General features: G+C 37.2%; 5 protein-coding genes across 6 annotated transcripts; 2 read left to right on the forward strand and 3 right to left on the reverse strand.

The window, feature by feature from the left end:
- The first annotated feature begins 8,252 nt into the window (after positions 1-8,252).
- LOC119982942 (root phototropism protein 3-like) lies at positions 8,253-11,450 on the forward strand. The gene is made up of 4 exons (XM_038826550.1): positions 8,253-8,734; positions 8,823-8,892; positions 8,994-10,286; positions 10,415-11,450. Exons 1-4 carry the CDS (start codon positions 8,622-8,624, stop codon positions 10,961-10,963), a joined length of 2,025 nt encoding a protein of 674 aa, XP_038682478.1. The 5' UTR covers positions 8,253-8,621; the 3' UTR covers positions 10,964-11,450.
- LOC119982943 (peptidyl-prolyl cis-trans isomerase FKBP12-like) lies at positions 11,282-13,533 on the reverse strand. 2 transcript variants are annotated; one of them, XM_038826552.1, is made up of 6 exons: positions 13,378-13,533; positions 12,721-12,754; positions 12,552-12,613; positions 12,246-12,304; positions 11,856-11,908; positions 11,282-11,594 (listed from the first exon to the last, which is right to left on the reverse strand). In XM_038826552.1, the coding sequence occupies exons 1-6, from the start codon at positions 13,463-13,465 to the stop codon at positions 11,504-11,506; spliced, it is 387 nt and encodes a 128-aa protein (XP_038682480.1). In that variant the 5' UTR covers positions 13,466-13,533; the 3' UTR covers positions 11,282-11,503. The 2 variants fall into 2 exon arrangements, with proteins under 2 accessions (XP_038682480.1, XP_038682481.1); XM_038826553.1 differs by lacking the exon at positions 12,246-12,304 and having other exon boundaries at positions 13,378-13,532.
- A 958-nt stretch (positions 13,534-14,491) lies between these two features.
- Positions 14,492-17,996, forward strand: LOC119981712. Its single transcript, XM_038824805.1, has 2 exons — positions 14,492-16,068; positions 17,689-17,996. Exons 1-2 carry the CDS (start codon positions 15,025-15,027, stop codon positions 17,824-17,826), a joined length of 1,182 nt encoding a protein of 393 aa, XP_038680733.1. The 5' UTR covers positions 14,492-15,024; the 3' UTR covers positions 17,827-17,996.
- Positions 16,877-17,425, reverse strand: LOC119981713 (RNA-binding protein 12-like). Its single transcript, XM_038824806.1, has one exon. It carries the CDS (start codon positions 17,386-17,388, stop codon positions 17,080-17,082), a length of 309 nt encoding a protein of 102 aa, XP_038680734.1. The 5' UTR covers positions 17,389-17,425; the 3' UTR covers positions 16,877-17,079.
- A 500-nt stretch (positions 17,997-18,496) lies between the features above and the next one.
- Positions 18,497-19,045, reverse strand: LOC119981693 (RNA-binding protein 12-like). Its single transcript, XM_038824782.1, has one exon. The coding sequence runs from the start codon at positions 19,006-19,008 to the stop codon at positions 18,700-18,702; it is 309 nt and encodes a 102-aa protein (XP_038680710.1). The 5' UTR covers positions 19,009-19,045; the 3' UTR covers positions 18,497-18,699.
- Positions 19,046-23,149: the final 4,104 nt, after the last annotated feature.

Here is a 23,149-nt window from a genome sequence, read left to right on the forward strand (position 1 = left end):
GTTTGTTTGTTTTTTTTTTATTTTAAATATGGTGGGAATCTCTCCAAAGCAGGATGCTTTGCACCCATCCGACGAAGTAAACCCTTGGATCCGTGCACCGCATCCTTGAAAATTTCTCTACACAAGATCATGGCACTTGACTGGTATTTTATTAGGGGGTATGGCCCCAAAGTGTTAGCGAGAAGTTTCAAATATAAGATCGTTTTCATGGAATATCAAGAACTAATGAAGGCAACCCCTTGGGGTTTAGTTGATAAACCTATACTCTTCCATCAAAGATTGTGATGTTTATGGAGATGAAAACATGTGGATGAAGAAGTGTGAGGAATATAATAGAGGTTTTCCACAAAATACTTATTATTACTTCATCAACTTGAAACCGAAGACATTGAACAAACGACGCAAGCATAGAAAAACTCCCTGTGGTGTTTGGAAGTCAAACAAAGATGCAAAGATTACAACACGTCAAAACAAACTGCACATTGGGTCTGTTCGTAGCTTTCCGTACCAGCCAAAGACAAAGAACGTGAACGCGATCAAAGGAAGGACATGGAGTATGCACGAGCATTGTCTTGACGGCCAACACAAGAACATTGCATGGAGCAACACTCTTGTGCTATGCCAAGTGAAGGTGATTAAAAGGAGAAAGAATAATACTAATAAAGCATTAATTGATGTTGCTGCACCACTAGTTAATAATATGCTCCCACAAGAAGGTGATGAAGATATGGAAAATATAAATGCATTAGTTAATGATTCATTAGCAGATTATGTATTCATGGAAGAATTCGATCAATTTACGCGTTATTGTGGAAAATAAAGTCGTTCTTGTGCCCTGTGCAGTGTTTATTAAACAAGTGTTGATTGTAGTTTGATTTCTTTGAAGAATGAATTAATTTAGATTGATGTTAGCTATAAAGTAATTTTTCATTAAATATTTTTTATCTTATATTTCCTATTTACACTATATATTAATTTGGTATGAGGAAGGTCCTCTACAATTCATTATTTTTCCAATTAATTTACCACTTTTAATTTGTCATATTCTATAGAATGAGATGGCCTTAATTGTTAGTTAAAGTATGTATTCAAATGAGAGAGTTGAACCATATATATATAAGTAACCATACAGAAATAATATTAGTACTAATTAAGCTTTGATTTGATCACACAAATACATACATTAGAGACTACTTGCAATACAAAGTACAAACTATATATGGAAACATAATACCACATTTTATTCTCACATGTAAATCAAATTTATATAAACCAGACAACTGAAATTAAAAAAAAAAAAATACATGGTTCCTGAAGACACGAGAATATAAACTGAAAATCCATAGATAGAACACACAGAAATTGTACCAATTAATAAAAGTCCAATTCAACGAACAGAGCAGTAGCATGGAGTCTGCACTCTAGTTGTTGCTGGGGGGTGGAGACAGGAATGGAATGGATGGAATAGTGGTTGGGATTGTGGGGAAAGATGGAATGCTTGGCAATGGAGGCAATGTGGCCATGGGGAGAGTGGGGATGCTAGGCAGTGGAGGCAATGTTGTTGGCAATGTGGGTTGTGGCAGAGTTGTTGGCAATGTGGGTTGTGGAAGATTTGGGATGCTAGGCAGAGGAGGCAGTGTTGTAGGCAAATTTGGGATTGTGGGTTGTGGTAGATTTGGCAAGTTTGGTATCTGTAGAAGATGACGAGCAGCAAAGCCGACGTCAATGCCGGAAAATGTTAGAGCAACAAAGAAAGCCAAGATGAAGCAGTTGCCAGCTGAAGCCATTGCTAGTAGATTGATTAGCCCAAGTAGTCTAAGTTGAGGAGTTTCTTCAAGTTGGTTTTTGATGTGGATAAAATGAAGAGCTCTACTTGGGTTTTATATAGGAAAGTAATGCATGTGTGAGAGTTGTATATTGGTTTACCTTCTTTATCTGTATCTTGTTGAAGTTGGGGATTGCTTGTTAGAGTTGGTAGAACAAGCTTAATAAAAAGATAGATACATCGATCTCTTAGTTTTAGGTTATCTAGGTTATCTAACAGACTAATCATATGAGCTTCTGAAACATTTATGCCGACTGCGTCTGACCTAATCCCCACCCAAGTGAGCTTCAACTGAATCACATTTGACCTAATCTATGCCTTCCAAGAAAGTTCAATATTCATTCATTATAAAGACAAAAAAAAAAACAGTCAACTTCGAATCATTAGGAGAGTTTCCTTTATAGTGGTTGTGGGTTTAATTTGTTAGGCAGTGTGTCTGCACCTACCAAATGCATCATTTTTGGCTTGAACACACCGACAAAAAAGAAAAAGAATTGGCCGAATGGTGTTTTACAGTATCACTATGGTGAGTTCGGAGCTGAAACTTCAAAGAGCTGCTTCCACTCTCCCGTTTTCTCCGTCAAAACACGAGATTTTTTTTCTTCAATTTTACCCTCAATCAATTGTATTAGTCTATTTATATTTTTAGAAAAATAAACTCATCAAAAATTAATTGATATATATCAATGAAAAGTATCCAATTTAACTCTCAGCTACGTTATTTTTAGTAATGCACCAAACACTTTTGTCATAGAAACTCATCTTACCACACTACAATTTCAAAACTCACCTCACCTTACCGTAGAAGGTCAAAACACAACACACTCCTAAATGGACCCATGGAATTTTGAGGTACTTACTTGACACATGTGGTTTATACTTTGCAAATAGATTATTACGCTGAATCATGGGTTTATTCAATGCACATCCGAATTTAGGTTTTGATTCCCCATGTTAAGAGGAAAAAAGAAAGAAAAGAGAAGTGTAAAACGGTGCTTGGAATTATTTCATTCACGATTGAGAGAGAATTTTGTACAATTTTTCAAGAAATGGTTCATACTAATACCCTACGACTTACCATAACGATATATTCAAATAACGCTACACTATATATATTATCAATGATTCGTCTTTAACAAAGATTTTTGGTCAAAACAATGTTCGAGCCTCTAATAATTAGGAGTGGGTCCTGTTGTAGTGGACGTAAAACCACTGCAAAAAAAATTTTAAAAATTTATTTTATGAATGTTTTTATCAGATTTAAGAGTCCCACGATATATTTTTGTTCCACATAAAAATCAAATTGAACATGAAAAATTCTAAACCGTTGAATATAAATGCTAAATGCGAATCATTTTATATTTTTGATGTGATAAATTTAATTTTTGTTTGACAAAAAAAAAATGTTCGTCGGACTTGTAAACCCTATCAAAACATGTTCATAATTTTTTTTAACTACCCCATTTTTGTTACAATGGGATCCGTTGTAAAGACAATTAGTTAGACAGACCCCTGACACCCAGTAACAAAAGTAGCATATCCAAAAATTGCATTTATATGGATCGTTAATATTTTCTCAAAATAGACTAGATTTTAGTAATTAACGCCCCACCAATAAATTGAAGAGGAAATGACTAAAAAAATCCTAATTTTGCCGGCTGGTCCCAATATTAGATAAATTCATAATTCATAAGTCCTATTGGACTGAAGATGATAGCCAAGCTATCCATAAGATAAGATTAGAAGACAAATTCCACTATTAATCATAGACCTATTAGTAACCAATAACCATATAGAGAAGACCCTTATAAATACCCATCCCCATGCCATGCATCACATATTGTTTTCTAGGCTTGATTTTCTTAGTGCTCTCTCAGTCTCTCCGTTGATCCTTTCTTCTCAAACAGCTTAATTCTCTTTGTTTCTTTATTAGTTTCTTTCCTTTTCTTCTCGTTTCTTGCATGCTCACACTAGTCGATGAATCATGCATGGCTTGTCGGCTTGATTTGATTCCCTAGTACGTACTCTCAGATAATTATATTTTCCCTTCCCTTTATTTTTCTTTATTTCTTTCTTTTCTTTTCTTGCTTTTATTATTCAATCAATCATGGGTGATGACAGTAACTTTAGTGAAGACCTTCCTGTTGGGTATCGTTTTGAACCAACACCGCAAGAGTTGATCACTTGCCATCTTCTTCCAAAAGTGAGGAAGGAAACATCAAGCCTATACTCTCCTATCAAAGATTGTGATGTTTATGGCGATGAAAACGTGTGGATGAAGGAGTGTGAAGAATATAATAGAGGTTTTCCACGAAATACTCGTTATTACTTCACCAATTTGAAGTCGAAGACATTGGACGGAAGACGCAAGCATAGGGAAACTCTGTGCGGTGTTTGGAAGTCTGAGAAAGATGCAAAGATTACAACGGAAAACAAATTGCATATTGGGTCTGTTCGTAGCTTTTCATACCAGCCAAAGACAAAGAATGTGAACGAGGTCAAAGGAAGTACATGGAGTATGCACGAGTATCGCCTTGATGGCCAATACAAGAACATTATCGGGAGCAACACTCTTGTGCTGTGCCAAGTGAAGGTGATTAAAAGGGGAAAGAATAATGCTAATAAAGCATTAGTTGATGCTACTGCACCACCAATTAATAATATGCTCCCACAAGAAGGTGATGAAGATATGGAAAATATAAGTGCATTATTGGATGATTCATTAGCAGATGATGCATTCATCGAAGAGTTGGATCAATTTATGCGTAATTGTGGAAAATAAAGTAGCTAGTTCTTGTGCCCTGTGCAGATTTTATTAAACAAGAGGGCACAATTTATTAAACAAGTGTTGATTGTAGTTTGATTTATTTGAATACATATATAAGTTTATTATTTTACAATTAATTTACAATTGTCAATTTGTCATATTATATAGATGTCCTTAATTAATTCAATTGTTTGTTAAAGTGTGTAGTAAAATGATATTAAATCAAAAAATATTCCTCATTAACTAATTCTTTGCAATATCTTGAAAGAGTTGAACTATATATATAAGTAACCATACATAAATAATATAGTACTAAGCTTTTATCATACAAAGAATGGCTAAAATATTATATATATCCTTGGACTTTCACATTTTTCTCGATTATATCCTTAAACTATTTTTTTTCTTCATTCTATCCTCAAACTATTATTTTTCATATCATTTATATCCCGAGTCAGCTTTCCGGGGTTGACTCCGGCGAAAACGCTGACGTGGAATCCACGTGTTTTTTTTTAAAAAAAAAATTCAATTAACACGTGTATAATTGAGGCTAAAATATTATATATATCCTTGGACTTTCACATTTTTCTCAATTATGTCCTTAAACTATTTTTTTTTCTTGATTCTATCCTCAAACTTACTAAGATCTTATAAAACCCATCTTATAAAACCCAAATTTACTAATAAGCCCAACTTTTGGATTTCTTGAAACTTCTTTGATCGATTTCGTCGAACTGATGATATCAATCTTGCAGCCAACCATTTTGGAATAGAAATCTTAGTAAATTTGGGTTTTATAAGATGAGTTTTATAAGATCTTAGTAAGTTTGAGGATAGAATCAAGAAAAAAAAATAGTTTAAGGACATAATTGAGAAAAATGTGAAAGTCCAAGGATATATATAATATTTTAGCCTCAATTATACACGTGTTAATTGAATTTTTTTTAAAAAAAAAACACGTGGATGCCACGTCAGCGTTTTCGCCGGAGTCAACCCCGGAAAGCTGACTCGGGATATAAATGATATGAAAAATAATAGTTTGAGGATAGAATGAAGAAAAAAAATAGTTTAAGGATATAATCGAGAAAAATGTGAAAGTCCAAGGATATATATAATATTTTAGCCCATACAAAAACATACATAAGAGACTTCCTGCAAATTACATAAGAATACATAAAACCGTATTTTATTCTCACATGTAAATCAAATTTATATAAAACAAATAACTGAAAAATAAAATTAAAAAAAAAACCCCAATACATGGTTCCTGAAGACACAAGAATAGAAACTGAAAATCCATAAATACTGCACACACACAGAAATTGTACCAATTAATAAAAGTCCAATTCAACAAACAGAGCAGTAGCATGGAGTCTGCACTCTAGTTGTTGCTGGGGGGTGGAGATAGGAATGGAATGGATGGAATAGTGGTTGGGATTGTGGGGATAGAGGGAATGCTTGGCAATGGAGGCAATGTGGCCATGGGGAGAGTGGGGATGCTAGGCAGTGGAGGCAATGATGCTGGCAGTGTGGGTTGTGGCAAAGTTGGCAATGTTGGTTGTGGAAGATTTGGGATGCTGGGTAGTGGAGGCAGTGTTGTAGGCAAATTTGGGATTGTGGGTTGTGGAAGATTTGGCAAATATGGTATCTGTAAGAGACGACGAGCAGCGAGGCCGACATCGATGCTGGAAAAAGTTAAAGCAACGAAGAAAGCCAACATGAAGCAGTTGCCACCTGAAGCCATTGCTATAATGAATTGATTAGCCAAGTAGTAGTCTATAAGTTGAGCTCTTCAAGTTGGTATTGGATGGATAAAATGAAGAGCTCTACTTGGGTTTATATAGGAAAATAATGCATGTGTGAGAGAGTTATATATTGGTTGAGAAAATGTGAAGGATTGAACTTCTTTTGGTTTCTGTGTTGTTGGTTTACCTTCTTTTTATCTGTATTTTGTTGAGATTGGGGATTGCTTGTTAGAGTTGGTAGGACAAGATTATAAAAAGATGCCTTGATCTCTTAGTTTTAGGTTACCTAATATAGGCCTCCCAAGAAAGTTACAATATTTATTCGTTATAAAGACAAAGAAAAGAAACAACTTTGACTCGTTAGGAGGCAGTTTTCCTTTCTAGAGGTTGAGTGTTTAATTTATCACCGAGTCTATATACAGGGGCTGATCTAGGATTTTATCTCGGGCAAAGACATGTGGTTCAAGGATTACGCCTATCACTAAGAGGTCATGGGTTCGAGTGGGGGGAGATGAGAAATTTTTCCTGAAATAAATCCGTGAGGTTTATGTGCTTGTTGGCCGACTTACCCCATGAGAGAATGGATTAACCGGTGCACAGGTGACTAGAGCGGACAGTTTCTTAGTGGGCGGAAAATATCCACCACAACACTATTATGACATTATAATTTATAACTCCACTTCAAAAACAAAGATAGAGGACCAATGAGAAACACGTATGTGTGTGTGTCTATATATATATATATATATATAGACACACACACATACGTGAGAATATATATATATATATATATATATATATATATATATATATATATATATGTCAATAAATGCATGTCTAATAATTGTGAGATGGGCAACAAAACACGTAAATACAAAGATAAGTGTATATTTTTTAAAATAATAATAATAATTCTCCTCATTAATTACAAGCTACTACTTGCCAATTGCGAATTTGCCATGCTAGAAACTCATCATCAAGGGTCCAACTTCCCTTATCTCCGAGACTCTCCTCCTACATAGTGTTTTGTTCTGTTCCACTGTCCCCCCACCCCCCCCCCCCTCATTCAAGTCATAAAGTCAACCATCATAATTACTATTTATCTACATTTTTCTTGTGCTATTAATTAACATGGATAATTACTATTTTTTTGTCTTTTTAATTATGAGCATAGAAAGAGATTATGGTAGTCGATTTTGTTCTCTTGATTAAAAGTTCTTTATTATTATTATTTTTTAAAATACCATTAAAAAATTTGTTTCTCATTGAAATCGAACATTGAACACACATTTGTCTAATCCAATTGATTGTCAACCGAACCACCTCTCGTCAGTTAAAAATTCTTTATTATTGTTTGGTTTGATCATCATACATGTCATGGTTTGATTGTGTAGTATCTTGTGTGTGATACTAAATTCAGTTAATAAACTCTTTTTTTTCCCTTTAATTAAGTTCAAGAAAGTTAATTCATGAATTAAAAACTAAAATATTACATTTTTTAGTAAAATATATAAAGTTATATATGGAATATATATAGTTTTAGAATTTCTTTTTGTGTTCGGTGGGACCATCAACCACCCTCTGAGTGCACACTGGCTAAACCTATTGGGCAAGAATAATACCACACAACTACACATGACAAGCAAGCCCATAGAAAAATCTATGTGTGAACTCATGACTCCGTAGATTAAATTCTGATGAGAGAGCATGACTAACATGCATCTTACTATTAGGGGAACACCATGGTTGGCAGTCTTAATTTTGATCATCCTATAACAAATAATGGATTTGTGAAGGAGACAAAGCCATTAAAAACCATATGGTCCATGCCTAATTGTAACACTGACTCAAGTAGATACTTGTCTAAATCACTTTAAATTCTCTTCCAACAACAATCAACAGAGGAATGCTTTTATTATTATTCAAGATTCCAAAAGCATGCAAGGAAAACATAAAATGAAAGCAAAAATATAAATACAAGTAAAGTTATATATATACATATATATATATATCCAATAACAGTGCTAAATCCAAGATGTATATCCCTATCACTTCACAGGCTGTTAAGAAAATCCACAAGAAAACCGACAATTTGGAGATAGATCCAAGCACCCCATGTGAGATTCTTCCTTTCCTTGGCCATTAAACTCTTCCTCACTCACCGGTTGTCCTGCTTTCTTTGTTCTGCTTCTGCTCAATCAATCAATCATTCATTCATTTTCTCTGCTACTTTTTTCCTGAGAAAAATTGTCCCCCAACTTTTCTGGGATTTCTGGTTGCAATCATGTGGGATTCCGATGCTGAATCCTTCGGAGGCCGAGATTACGGCAATGGAGTACTTAGCTCCACCAAAGCTGGTGTCAAGACTGATGGGTTTGAGCTGAGAAGCCATGACTGGTATGTCTTAACTACCAATTCATACTTTTAAATGAACTTGCAGTTAATATCAGACTAAGTGTTTAGACCATTTTTGCTCCTAATACAGGCATGTAACAACTGACATTCCAAGTGATTTCCTAGTACAGATTGGAGATTTTAATTTTCACTTGCACAAGGTACCTTAATTTTCTCCATTTATGATTCAATAAGAAACATATAGGTCATGAACTGTGTAATTTGTTCCTTGATTCTTATATGATGTATCTATTTGTTGAAGTATCCCCTGCTTTCGCGGAGCGGGAAGATGAATAGACTGATGTATGAATCACAAGAATCCAACCTGAACAAATTAGTCTTAGATGATCTACCTGGAGGGTCGGAGGCATTTGAGTTAGCAGCTAAGTTCTGCTACGGAATCGCGGTTGATCTAACACCAACCAATATATCTGGCCTTAGATGTGCTGCAGAGTACCTAGAAATGACTGAGGACCTTGAAGAAGGGAATCTGATATTTAAAACTGAAGCATTTCTCAGTTATGTTGTTTTGTCGTCGTGGAGAGACTCGATACAGGTGCTGAAAAGCTGCGAGAAGCTCTCCCCGTGGGCAGAAAACCTTCAAATTGTCCGTAGAAGTAGTGAGTCCATTGCTTGGAAAGCTTGTGCTAATCCAAAAGGAATAAGATGGGGATACACTGGAAGAAGTTCAAGAACTTCTAGTCCCAAATGGAATGATATGAAGGATTCGAGCCCGAGTAGAAGTCAACCAGTACCTCCTGATTGGTGGTTTGAAGATGTTTCTATGCTTAGGATTGATCACTTTGTTAGGGTCATCACTGCAATCAGAGTAAAGGGTATGAGATTTGAATTGATTGGTGCTTCAATAATGCATTATGCTACGAAATGGCTTCCGGGTTTGATCAAAGATAGTACTCCAGTACCTTTTGAGGAAGGAAGCTTCAGGAGCAACAGTAATATCAGTAGTAATAGTGTTTGGAAAGCCGGACTCCATATGATTGTTGCCGGAACAAAAGAAGATATCTCATCTGTTCAGGCCAAGGATCAGCGAATGATCATCGAAAGCCTTATCAGCATCATTCCGCCACAGAAGGACAGTGTCTCCTGCAGCTTCCTGCTTCGGTTTTTGAGAATGGCAAACATGTTGAAAGTGGCACCTGCCTTGGTTACAGAATTGGAGAAAAGAGTGGGGATGCAATTTGAACAGGCTACATTGGCAGACCTTCTCATTCCTTCTTACAATAAAACTGAGAATATGTATGATGTGGATCTTGTTCAGAGACTTCTAGAGCATTTTCTGGTTCAAGAACAGATGGAGAGCTCAAGTCCGAGCAGACAATCGTTTTCTGATAAACATATGTATGAAGGGATTCAGATGAGCGGTTGTCCAAATGCCAAAATGAGAGTTGCAAGGCTTGTTGACAGCTACCTTACAGAGGTAGCCAGAGATAGAAACCTATCCTTGACAAAGTTCCAGGTGCTGGCAGAAGCTTTGCCTGAATCTGCAAGGACTTGCGACGATGGACTTTATCGAGCAATTGATTCATATCTTAAGGTATTTCCTTTATTTCCAGATGCACCTGAGAAGAGAACCCCTGCATATCTGCATAGTACAATTATATGTTAAATTCATATATGCATCTTATGGTTAATACGAGTCTTACCTACACAACGTATGAACAGGCACATCCGATGCTCTCTGAGCACGAAAGGAAGCGCCTTTGTCGAGTGATGGACTGCCAGAAACTCTCTATTGATGCCTGTATGCATGCTGCACAAAATGAAAGGCTTCCATTAAGAGTAGTGGTTCAAGTACTATTTTCCGAGCAGGTAAAGATAAGCAATGCATTATCAAACGCCGCTCTCAAAGACACTGGCGACTCCCAGTATCAGCCTCTGGCATCGAACCGGAAAACGCTACTTGAAGGGACACCACAATCATTCCAGGAAGGGTGGGCAGCTGCAAAGAAGGACATCAACACACTCAAATTTGAACTTGAGACTACGAAGACTAAGTACCTTGAGCTCCAAAATGAGATGGATAATTTGCAGAGACAGTTTGATAAGATGACAAAGCAGAAACATACATCAGCATGGACAACTGGGTGGAAGAAATTGAGCAAACTTACTAAAATGACAGCATTGGATAACCATGACATAGGACCTCAGCTTCCTACTGCAGCAGAGCAAACTACAAAGACACCAAGAAGATGGAGGAATTCGATATCGTAAGATGTTTGCTGTGTCTATTTCTTTTTCTTTCCAGAAACCACCTTGGAAGATACTTAGATTAAGAAAAATTTGCCACTCAAATGTGAATTTATGTCATTAGAGAGTTTTCTTCTAATATATTGCATGTCTAGTTTGTTTTTCCATGATGAAACCAGGACTAACTGCAAAATTCTGCAGACTGTGATGGAAAAATGTTGGATGATTGACAGATATTTATCATTATATTAATACATTCGGGCCTAAGATGTAGTCCAGAGGCCCATTAGGCTTTTGACGTGGGCCTAAAATATAGTTTGGAAACACGTCTGATATCAAGAATGCATGAAACATAAATATATATATATATGTTTGTTAAAAGTCACAGCAGACGTCAGATACTTGCATTAACATGGCATACTCAGATACGTTTGTTTGTTAAAAGTCACAGCAGACGTCGGCAATACTAACAAAGATATCATGTCGACGGCTACACAAGTTATTTCCAGCACCCATATGTTCTTTCAGGCAGTTGCAGCCTCCTACCAGGCAGTTATTTCGCATTTAGGACCTCAATCTCAAAAACAAGCTCTGAATTGGGTTGTATTCCCCATGCTGGAAATCCACCGGGACCATAAGCATAGTCTGGAGAGCACTGCAAATTCATCAAAAAGGATCACTTTATTTTCATGATCTAAACATTTCGTGATTGCACAGCAACATGCCATGAAGCAAATACATCAGTATCCAGAAACCATGTTTAACATATCTTACAGTGATGTGAATAGCAACCAAACTTTAGACTACACTTTGAACCACAAAATCAGCCTTTACCATTCCACGGATTGCAAAAAGATGATACACTTAAAAAGGTTAAAGCAACATTGGAAACAATACGAGGGCAATAGAAATATACCCGTAGACGAGCAACTTCACCCACTTGCATGCCAAGTACACCTTCATCCCATCCTACAGAAAAGGTTGAACAGCTCATGACTCATGTTAGTTATCCATATTGGTATTCCCTGTGCTTGAACATAGTATGCGTGAAGATGTGTCTACGCATATCTGTGTGAGTAGGTAGGTGTATCTTTATGTTTGTATCCCAGTCTGCAATTACCTATTTTCACTTTTATGGTGCTTCAATAAAGTTTTTTACCGTGCAACAAAAAAAGAGAGACTAAAAGTACAGGACAATTAAGCAGCAGCAGCATCACACATACAGAAATCAACAGATGCAAAAACCATCAACGCTCGCAGGCTAGAAAAGTATTAACTTAACCATCTGTTAAGGATAATATATGACCTGCTCCTGCTCCGAAAAATTTAGCTGGCACTCCCAGAACCCAATCCTTATGCATTTAACTGGTAATTACCCATATCAAGCCAGAGCAAAAGGTAAACGTAAATATTAGTATATTAGAGGTCGGGGGCAAAGTATTACTACCATTAGCCAATAACATATACGCAATACGCCACATCATACTACAATAACATGGAATGACATTTTATTAAACATGTAAATGTTTCTTTTTATTTATTTATGTGTTTTTCTAAACAAAAATTACTACAATGGTGCAAAAAGGTAGAACCACAAATGCCATCATGTTACCTTTTATAACACGGCCCTTGCCTATCTCGAATGAAAAAGGCTGCTGCCCAGGATCCTTTGTGCTGAATTAAACAAACAAGAATGAGGAAAGAAGATCAAATTTAAGAAGGATGAACAAGATAGAATCCACACCGCTAAACAAGTTAAAACATAATGTCAATACCCTCACCTCCAAAACTTCTGCGAGAGATCACCATTTTTCCCTGCAGCAAACAGAGGCACATAAAACAAAAACATCCATATGCAACTCTTCTCTAGATGTAGAGATGATGATGATGATGATGATGATGATGATGATGATGATGGTAAAAGGTAAATGATCAACAGAAAGCCTTAAATGATTCTTAGTTGATGTTGACAGATCACAGATGTAACATAGAAAGAAAAACAATTTCATAGAATCAGTTTAACTAGCAACAAATTTAATACTACTGCTTGAAATACTGTAATCGCTTCTTAATCATAGGGGAATTGCACTAACTCATATAATCGGCTTGCAGATAAAGATTCATATCTGTCATAATTTGGCTTTCTCATTCGACATAAATTACTGCACACCATGCCCTACCCCACACCAAAAACGTAAATTCTCCAGTCCTATACCTCCACAATTCATCCATTTTCCTACTGCTTTCGCAAACTTGACATCAAAAGGGGACCAGTATTGTCATCTAAGGACACATTAATCAGACAATGAAGATGAATATCTACATTCCAGGGTAAAAAAATGTAAAGTTTGACAAACTGAATCGGGCTTCAAAACAATCATATCAGTCGAAAAATAAATTGATAACAGGCAGAGAGAACAAGATATGAAAGTGCTCACCATAACCAGTACAGTGCACGGTGACTGTCTGACCGACAGCCGGTTTAGGACCGGTTCCAGGACGAAGAAGCTCCTTCTGGATACCCATGACTGTCGTTGTTCGGTGATGTCCTTCTCTGCCGATCCACTTTAATTAGGGATTTTGATACGCTAATTGCCACGCCATTTAAATTCCCCATTTCGCGATTTCTCGTCCTTGCTCGTTTCGCCACCTCTTGAAAATTCTAGAAACTCCATCAATTTTCGGTAATATTTGCAAACAGACCCCATGAGTTTATTCTGCTTGCGTACACCCCTCTCTCCAAATTTTGATTCTTAACTCCAATGTTGTTGTAAGTTGTAACTATATAATCTACTTATCTTAATGGCAAAGAAATTAATCCAAATAGCTTCTTATACTTAATTTAATTTAATGACATGGTGTATGCACTATGCATGAATTTTAATTAAAAATAAAAATAAAACTCACAAGAAGACCCAAATTTGAAGTCACTATCTTAAAAATTAGGGTTCTTGTTATTTGTAAATACACTCTCTCTTTGACGAACTCTCAACATTGTGGACAATAATATTTTAACATAAAAATAAAGATAAATTAATAAATTAAATTGTTTTCTTTTCTTTTATTTCTTTTACTTTGTGATGATTATCCAAACATGATAAATAATAAATATTTTTTTTTATCTATCCAAACATAAAAGAGATAAAAGTATTATATCTTTTATTCTCTTCCTTCTCTCCCCTTGCCTCGAATCTCTCAATCCAAACATATCTTTAAAACAAATTACATATACTATTTTAATTTATTTTCCCAATCACAAATTATAACATACTCCTCCAAAAATTGAGAAGTGGAAATCCTAATTAAGAGAATAAAAATGTTGGTCCCTCAATTTATTACTACAATTTTAATTCTCATCTATTTGAAGTGTTAATCTTATTGGATGTTTAGAAAACTCTACATCTTGATTCATAATCAAGTGGATAAACACTTTAAATCAATATATATTTCACGTACACATAAATTGGGGGTTAAAATGAGACACTAAAAATAACATTGCTCTTAATAGGAAAGAGGAAACCACCCTAAAAACTAGATTTGTGATTGTGGGCTGTGGCCTTCCCTTGGGATGATAGAATGTACACCCCCAAAACAACACGATACGCATACCTTACACAAACCCCTTCTCTCCCGTTTCCGTCACCCTCTCTCTCTCTCTCTCTCCCCGTGTTCCATTTCTGTTCTTCTTTATCGGGGTCGGTGGTGGTTGGGTTTTGGATTGCGAGTCCAAACGCCATTGATTCCGGTATGAGTTAAAGAGGAGAGATAGAGAGAGAGTGTGTGTGCATGAGCGAACACATAATGGAAATTGAGAGAATTAGGCAGTTGTTGCTCCTCTGGTGTAGGATCCAAAGCACCCGTGTGGCCCTTGTGGGTGGTAACCACACCTCTTCCAGGTTCTGTACTCGCTAAAACTTTCTCTTCAGCCCCCTTGCTTTCTTCTCCTTTTGATTGCTTACCGTTAATTTGGTAATCTACAATTTGGATCTGGGTTTTTTTTATTTGGCCTTAATTGTTCTGCTCAATTGGTTGTGGATTTGAACTTATTTGTTTGGATTGAAATTGAGGACCAATCGTGGAAATCCATGGAATTCGATCGTGGGTTTGGGGTCAAGAACCAGAAAATGCCTGGACATTTTCATGGTGGCAGCAGGAATGGCTTTGAGTCTAATACTCTTTTGGTGATTAAGCTTCCTGATTTGAGGGTTATGCACATTGCCTCAAGATCGGTGCTTTTGGTTATAATTATATTTGCATTGCCTTTTATTATGTTCCAATCAAGGGATCCTACAAGTTCTTATGCTGATGCTTTTGGTTCTGATCCAATTGATGTCAACTTTCTTAATATGGTCTTGCAAGGTTTGGCTAATGAGGGCCTTATCAAGAATGGCGATAAAGCCCTGATCTTAAGTTCCGGTGTTGAGGTTTCACGATTTTCAATCGACAATGCGATTGATTTGGTGTTTGATTCTGATTTTGGCTTGAAAAGCTCATTACCGGATGTAAAATTTGATTTTGTTTTTACGTCTGGTCTTGTGGATACTCAATTTGTTGATCGAGTTTTAAAGGTTGGAGGCATTGTGTCTATGCAATTGAGTAATGAGCTTTCTAATGATTTTGAAAAGCAATCAAATTATAAGATTGTGTATCTCCGGCGACACGGTTGCTGTATCACTGCAATGAGGAAAACAAGAACAGTTAATGAAGTAATGAGTTCCTCTGCGAAACGGCTGCTTTGCCAATTGCCATTGGAGGCCAAGAAAGCAGCTTTGAATGGTTTGGAAGATGTTCTGCTTGAGCCACCAAGAAAGGCTTTAGAAAAAACTACTGGATTCTTGAAAATGTTCAAGTATCTCCCTGACTTGTTAGATGATTCCCTAGAAGGTTATTCTCGTCGAATTTTCATTAATGTTGGGTTACCAAAAGAGAAGGATAGTGTTAAAAAATGGTTCAGCAAGAATTACCCAACAAGAAATCAAGAATTTGAGATGTACAACATCGAGGTGGCACGTCCCGGTATTGATGTTTCACATTGGTTGCAGAAGAATGTGAACGAAGAGGACTTTGTTGTGATGAAAGCTGAAGCAGACGTGGTAGAGGAAATGATCAAGAGCAGTATAGTTTCTGTGGTCGATGAACTGTTTCTGGAGTGCAAGAACCAATGGCAGGATGAGAAGAGAAAGAAGAGCCAGAGGGCTTATTGGGAGTGTTTGGCCTTGTATGGAAGGCTAAGGGATGAAGGAGTTGCTGTACATCAATGGTGGTAATCAGCTGTGCAATGCTTTTAATCAAATATCATATGTAAGTCTACTACATTCAGAATAAGAAAGGGGAGAGAGAAAATTGTCTCCTCTAGTTTTCTTTGATTCATGGAGTTGTGGGTTTCTTTTGTTGATTTATCTGTTTTCTCCTTCAATCAATCCACTTTATTGTTTCATCTGTTTTCTGATGAATCTTTTCAATTGATGAAGAATCAGGGATGCAAGTCATCACTCATGAGTCATGATGATAATGATGATTACAATAATGGTGGTTTATAATTTACAGTTCCAAATGAAATTTCACAGCCATGGATATTTGAAAGTGTGTGAAGAAAATATAATGTTTTAGAACATGCGCAACCCCCAAGGATTTGGGACTCTACAATTCCCTAGCGTCTACATGCTGGTGTGATGTGAAACATATACGGGTTTTCAAATCATTGAATTAAAATTGTATACTCTCATTTCCACCTTCAACTTCATTTGTCCGATTCACCTTCAACTTCACTCGTCCCCTGGATTTGGTGAGTGATTTTCAGGCATATAAGATGTAAATTAACATTCTTCAGTTTCACCATTTGAGTTTGTTAATCTGTCAAAGTAGATACTAGTCAACCACTCAGGGGTGCCCGAGTTGGCTGAGTATGAATCATGTAGCCCGGAAACCAAGTTCAACAACGATGCTTCATTTAACGAGAAGTAGTAAAAATTAAATTCACATATAATGAGAACTCAAAATACAACAATAAGAATATCAAACACAATCACAATCACAATCACAATCGTATGCTATATTATCCAATAATATATCTGTAAAGAAGGTCTGAACACTATATACGTAATTGAACTGAGGCTCCAGTGCCTAAAACAAGAGACACATCAAGGGCTGGTGGTGGCAGGTGGGGGAGATAGGAATGGAATAGATGGAAAAGAAGGGATGCCCGGGATTGGAGGAAATGCAAGCTTTGGGATAGTAGGAATGGTGGGAATGCTAGGCAGTGGAGGCAGAGGCAGAGGCAGAGTTGGTATTGTTGGCTGTGGTAGTGTTAGAATAGTTGGGATAGGAGACAACTTGGGTTGTGGCAGATTTGGTATCTGCAGAAGATTTCGAGCTGCTAGGCCGCCATCGATGCTCGAAAATGCAAAAGCAACCAAGAAAGCCAACAAGAAGAACTTGCAAGAAGCCATTAGTACTGAAAAAAAAATTACTTGAAGACTAGAATGAATGATGTTAATTGACTTGATTGGTGGAAACCAAGGCTCACTTAGGTTTTTATAGATACAGATTGTGTAAACTTAGACTAATTAGTTAGGTTTAGGTTGGTGATCCTAGCCCATCTGGTTTGGAGAAAAAAAAAAGTGGAAACTCAATTGATCTTGTTAGTTCACCTCCTCTTCTTTGTTCCTATTGAAAAATTACCAATGTTGTTGTGCTGGAACACTAAAAAATATATAGAGGAAATGATCAAGAGCAGTATAGTTTCTGTGGTCGATGAACTGTTTCTGGAGTGCAAGAACCAATGGCAGGATGAGAAGAGAAAGAAGAGCCAGAGGGCTTATTGGGAGTGTTTGGCCTTGTATGGAAGGCTAAGGGATGAAGGAGTTGCTGTACATCAATGGTGGTAATCAGCTGTGCAATGCTTTTAATCAAATATCATATGTAAGTCTACTACATTCAGAATAAGAAAGGGGAGAGAGAAAATTGTCTCCTCTAGTTTTCTTTGATTCATGGAGTTGTGGGTTTCTTTTGTTGATTTATCTGTTTTCTCCTTCAATCAATCCACTTTATTGTTTCATCTGTTTTCTGATGAATCTTTTCAATTGATGAAGAATCAGGGATGCAAGTCATCACTCATGAGTCATGATGATAATGATGATTACAATAATGGTGGTTTATAATTTACAGTTCCAAATGAAATTTCACAGCCATGGATATTTGAAAGTGTGTGAAGAAAATATAATGTTTTAGAACATGCGCAACCCCCAAGGATTTGGGACTCTACAATTCCCTAGCGTCTACATGCTGGTGTGATGTGAAACATATACGGGTTTTCAAATCATTGAATTAAAATTGTATACTCTCATTTCCACCTTCAACTTCATTTGTCCGATTCACCTTCAACTTCACTCGTCCCCTGGATTTGGTGAGTGATTTTCAGGCATATAAGATGTAAATTAACATTCTTCAGTTTCACCATTTGAGTTTGTTAATCTGTCAAAGTAGATACTAGTCAACCACTCAGGGGTGCCCGAGTTGGCTGAGTATGAATCATGTAGCCCGGAAACCAAGTTCAACAACGATGCTTCATTTAACGAGAAGTAGTAAAAATTAAATTCACATATAATGAGAACTCAAAATACAACAATAAGAATATCAAACACAATCACAATCACAATCACAATCGTATGCTATATTATCCAATAATATATCTGTAAAGAAGGTCTGAACACTATATACGTAATTGAACTGAGGCTCCAGTGCCTAAAACAAGAGACACATCAAGGGCTGGTGGTGGCAGGTGGGGGAGATAGGAATGGAATAGATGGAAAAGAAGGGATGCCCGGGATTGGAGGAAATGCAAGCTTTGGGATAGTAGGAATGGTGGGAATGCTAGGCAGTGGAGGCAGAGGCAGAGGCAGAGTTGGTATTGTTGGCTGTGGTAGTGTTAGAATAGTTGGGATAGGAGACAACTTGGGTTGTGGCAGATTTGGTATCTGCAGAAGATTTCGAGCTGCTAGGCCGCCATCGATGCTCGAAAATGCAAAAGCAACCAAGAAAGCCAACAAGAAGAACTTGCAAGAAGCCATTAGTACTGAAAAAAAAATTACTTGAAGACTAGAATGAATGATGTTAATTGACTTGATTGGTGGAAACCAAGGCTCACTTAGGTTTTTATAGATACAGATTGTGTAAACTTAGACTAATTAGTTAGGTTTAGGTTGGTGATCCTAGCCCATCTGGTTTGGAGAAAAAAAAAAGTGGAAACTCAATTGATCTTGTTAGTTCACCTCCTCTTCTTTGTTCCTATTGAAAAATTACCAATGTTGTTGTGCTGGAACACTAAAAAATATATAGAAAGAAAAACTAGTCAAAAGGGTTGCAACGGAAGAGTGGAAGGCTGAAAACAAATCCCACATCGCTAAAGAATGGTAACTTTAGACAGTTTATAATGGCTCAAGAATTAGAAACCGAACGTCGAGCTTGGTAACGCGGGCTTGTGACCCGAGTGGGGACATGAAAGTGTTGGAACATGGTCTCAGCCCATGTAGTCGGGTCTATGGTTGGCTCTTAACTGGCTTGCCCATTCCAAGCGAGGAGTTGGCCCATGAGGCTCAAGTGAAGACTTGTGGTTTCATGGGCCTTAGAGTGGGAGAGACAGCGTGAGGCTGGTTTCACAGAGCAACGATAACTTCCCTCTCTTGGCAGTGGAAGGATAACAGGCCGTTGCCCCCTGGGCCCAATGTGTCTAGATGAGCTGCGACGTCATTGGACCAACACTTTTTTGAACCCAAAGAAAAAGGCCCGGGTCCCATCTTAAATGCAAATTGTATGAGGCCAGCCCACCTCATCCAGGCTTCATTAAAAAAAATTGGACCAGATTTACGATTTACAGAGATAGTTTAGCCTCTTAGTCATGGAAAAGGATTTGTTGGAATAATTTTAGCAATTTCACCTCAATACATTAGATGTAGTGTTGTCAAATCAATACATTGGATGGTGGAGATGTGGTGAAATTGTTGGAATCATTTCAACCCCTATCCCGATAAAAAAATTTGATTGCAGGTTAGGTAACATCACGAAGAGAGTCCCTCCATGTAGGTGAGAGTTTGTAGTCCTAATTCTATTTTTTGACCCATTTCTTGGGTAAAGTATCCCAACTATATTTGAAAATGGATTGGTTAACTAGGCCTCTCATGTCTCTCTCCTCACCCCCTTAGATAGATAGAGAGAGATGTGAAAGTAATAGCCTTATGTTTTGGCCGCCCCCCGACTTACGGCCTTTACGCTACTACTACTACTGTGATGTGAGCGGTTCAAATTGGTCTGATCTTTCTCAATTATCCTGGCCGGAACTTGTAGGAAGTTGGCTCCTACTGCGGCTAGGCATTCCTCGTTCCTGTGGATTCCCAAAGGGAAAGGGAACGGGACATAGGTTTGCTTTTTTCCTTCGGCTGTCCCCGTTCCTATAAGGAGTGACAAAAAAAATCGATTTCGAGCCTACCAAATATTTACATGTCCAAACTCTAACCGGAATTGGATGTCGGACGTACTTAATTGACCAATGCAAAATTGGTTTAAATTTGGACAATAACAAATTTGGGACAATATTTTTGTATTTGGCCTTGGACTCAGTTTAAATCGGACAAAAAATTTTGTGTTTGGACTCGGATTCCGAATATGTCCATACTTGATTTAATCTGTGTCGGACAAATTTGGATATATCCAACATCATGGAGAAAGATAGAGAGCCCCTCTATGTAGCTGAGTGTGTGTTGTCCTAATTATACTTCGTCGGTTATCCCTGTTCCTATTAGGAGTGTAAAAAATTGATCTCGGGTCTATGAAATACTTACATGTGCACTCGAATTGGATTTTAGACGTACTTAATTGATCAAATCCAGATTGATTTAAATTTGGACAATAAACTAATTTGGGTTGTTTAGACTTAAAAGCTTGATGTGCAACTATGATGTAGCTTCGATAGTAAGAATCATACATGTTTAATAAGGGTTGGAGGCTTTTTTTTTAAGGTGCTTGTCTTTGAACTTTCGAACTCTTTGAAGGTTAGTACTCTTATTATTTATGATACGCACCTATTTAAAGGCATGTAAATATGTAACACATGAGACATAAAAATGTAAACTAACAACAACAACAACAAACACAATGAAAAATACATAGAAGAACAGATGGCGCCAATGAAAACTACATAGAAGAACAGATAGCGCCAATTTATTGACTCAATACAACTTCCTCACATCGAAATGGAGGTCACCACAAGTACAAACTACAACTTCCCCGCATCGAAAGGGAGGTAACCCAAGTACAAACTGATCACAAGGCGCAAGAATAAAGGACTAGTTCTTGCCGGGAGGTGGTGCGGAGACTGGGAATGGGAACGGGAATGGAGCGTTAGTTGGGGATTTGGGGATAGTTGGAAATGGCATGCTTGGCGATGGGGGAAATGTGAACTGTGGGGGGGTAGTACCCGGCAGATTCGGGGTTGCAGGCATTGATGGTGGAAATGTGAACTGTGGGGGGGTAGTACCCGGCAGATTTGGGGTTGCAGACATTGATGGTGGAAATGTGGGGAAATTTGGGAGTGTGAATTGTGGGGGGGTAGTACCGGCCAGCAGATTTGGGGGTGTAGGCATTGATGGTGGAAATGTGGGAAAGTTTGGCAATGGGGGGAATGCGAATTGTGGGGGAGTAGTGCCGGGCATATTTGGGGTTGCTGGCATTGATGGTGGAAATGTGGGAAAATATGGAAACTGCAAAAGAAGACGAGCTGCTAAGCCAACATCAATGCTTGAAGACATCAAAAAAACAAAGAAAACCAACTTGAAATAGGCCATTCTTTCCTAGATTTCTCTTCTTTGGTTGGAATGACAAATATAAGGGCCTTAGGTTGGGCTTATATAGGGAACTAATCTACGTATGGAGTTGTGTAATGAGAATTTTTTTTTAGGGGCTAGTAAATGGGATCGCAACCATCTCAACAATTCATCTTGTCACTTGATTGATGTAAGCATAGGGGACCCACAAAAACTAGTGATTAAACTAGAGAGTGACATGTCAATCACTAAGACGACTTTTGAATGAGAAATTATTCAATGATCCCGACACAATATGTCATATATGTTGATCACGTGGTGTATCGAAATCAGTAGGATTGTATCAATTCACGAGCAGTTGATGAAAATGCATGGGTAATTTATAATTGAGCTAGATAATTTGCCAATAAAATTTGAAAGATGCATCAAGACATATGAATTGACAGCGTCCCGTCGGCTCTAGTGCACCACATCAACACACGATGCGGTGGCCATGACCACTGAATAATTTACAATTACTTCTTTGTTGTGCAAGTGATGATGTGAGCAACAACCCACCCCCCCCCCCCCCGGTTTGGGGAATTGGGTATATGACATATAATAAGTTGATTAACCTTATCAATCATATCATCACCTATGTCGTTTTTCGTTAGGGCACATCAATATCGACTGTGTCTTAACCTTAAGTATTGTCAAATCATTGTGGTTGGAATTGGCTACAGCCTACACATGCATGTACTGCAAACTATCAAGAGAGTATGTGATAGTTCTTGATTGGTCATGGCATGATGGTCTCATTATAATATTGAATAAAAGATCGTTTGATTCTTGACAGAGTACAATGGATGGACAAGGAAACATATACATGGTATGAAAGCTCGATGTTATCATATTTTTACATATATTTGTACCTCGATTCCACTCGATTTTGTTCCTTTTTATCACAATTAATTCATATCTTAGGTGGGCCTCTTGCAAATCTTGATCATATGTGCATCAAACATGAAAATTCTCTTGGTTTAGTTTTTCAGGTTTTTAATAAAAAAAAAAGGGTTAATACCACTTTTGTACACCGAAGATAGTCGGTGTTTCAATTTGCATACCTTTGTTTAAAATGTTTCAATTTGATCCTCCAATAATAAAATTGTTTCAACTTGGTCTCTCGGACAGATTTTCCCACTTTGGGGCAGTCATACTGCACATGTGACACGTTGATTGCGACATATGCAGTTTGACTCTTCCAAAGTGAAAAAATTTGTCCTTGAAACAATTTTATCATTGGATGATCAAATTGAAATATTTTAAATAAACGGTGTATAAATTGAAACAATAACTATCTTTCGATATGCAAAAATGATATTAATCTAAAAAAAAATGGTGGAAGAGGCCATAT

This window comes from Tripterygium wilfordii, chromosome 17 (genome assembly GCF_013401445.1).
Source record: "Tripterygium wilfordii isolate XIE 37 chromosome 17, ASM1340144v1, whole genome shotgun sequence".
In the NCBI taxonomy this organism is placed as follows: Eukaryota; Viridiplantae; Streptophyta; class Magnoliopsida; order Celastrales; family Celastraceae; genus Tripterygium; species Tripterygium wilfordii.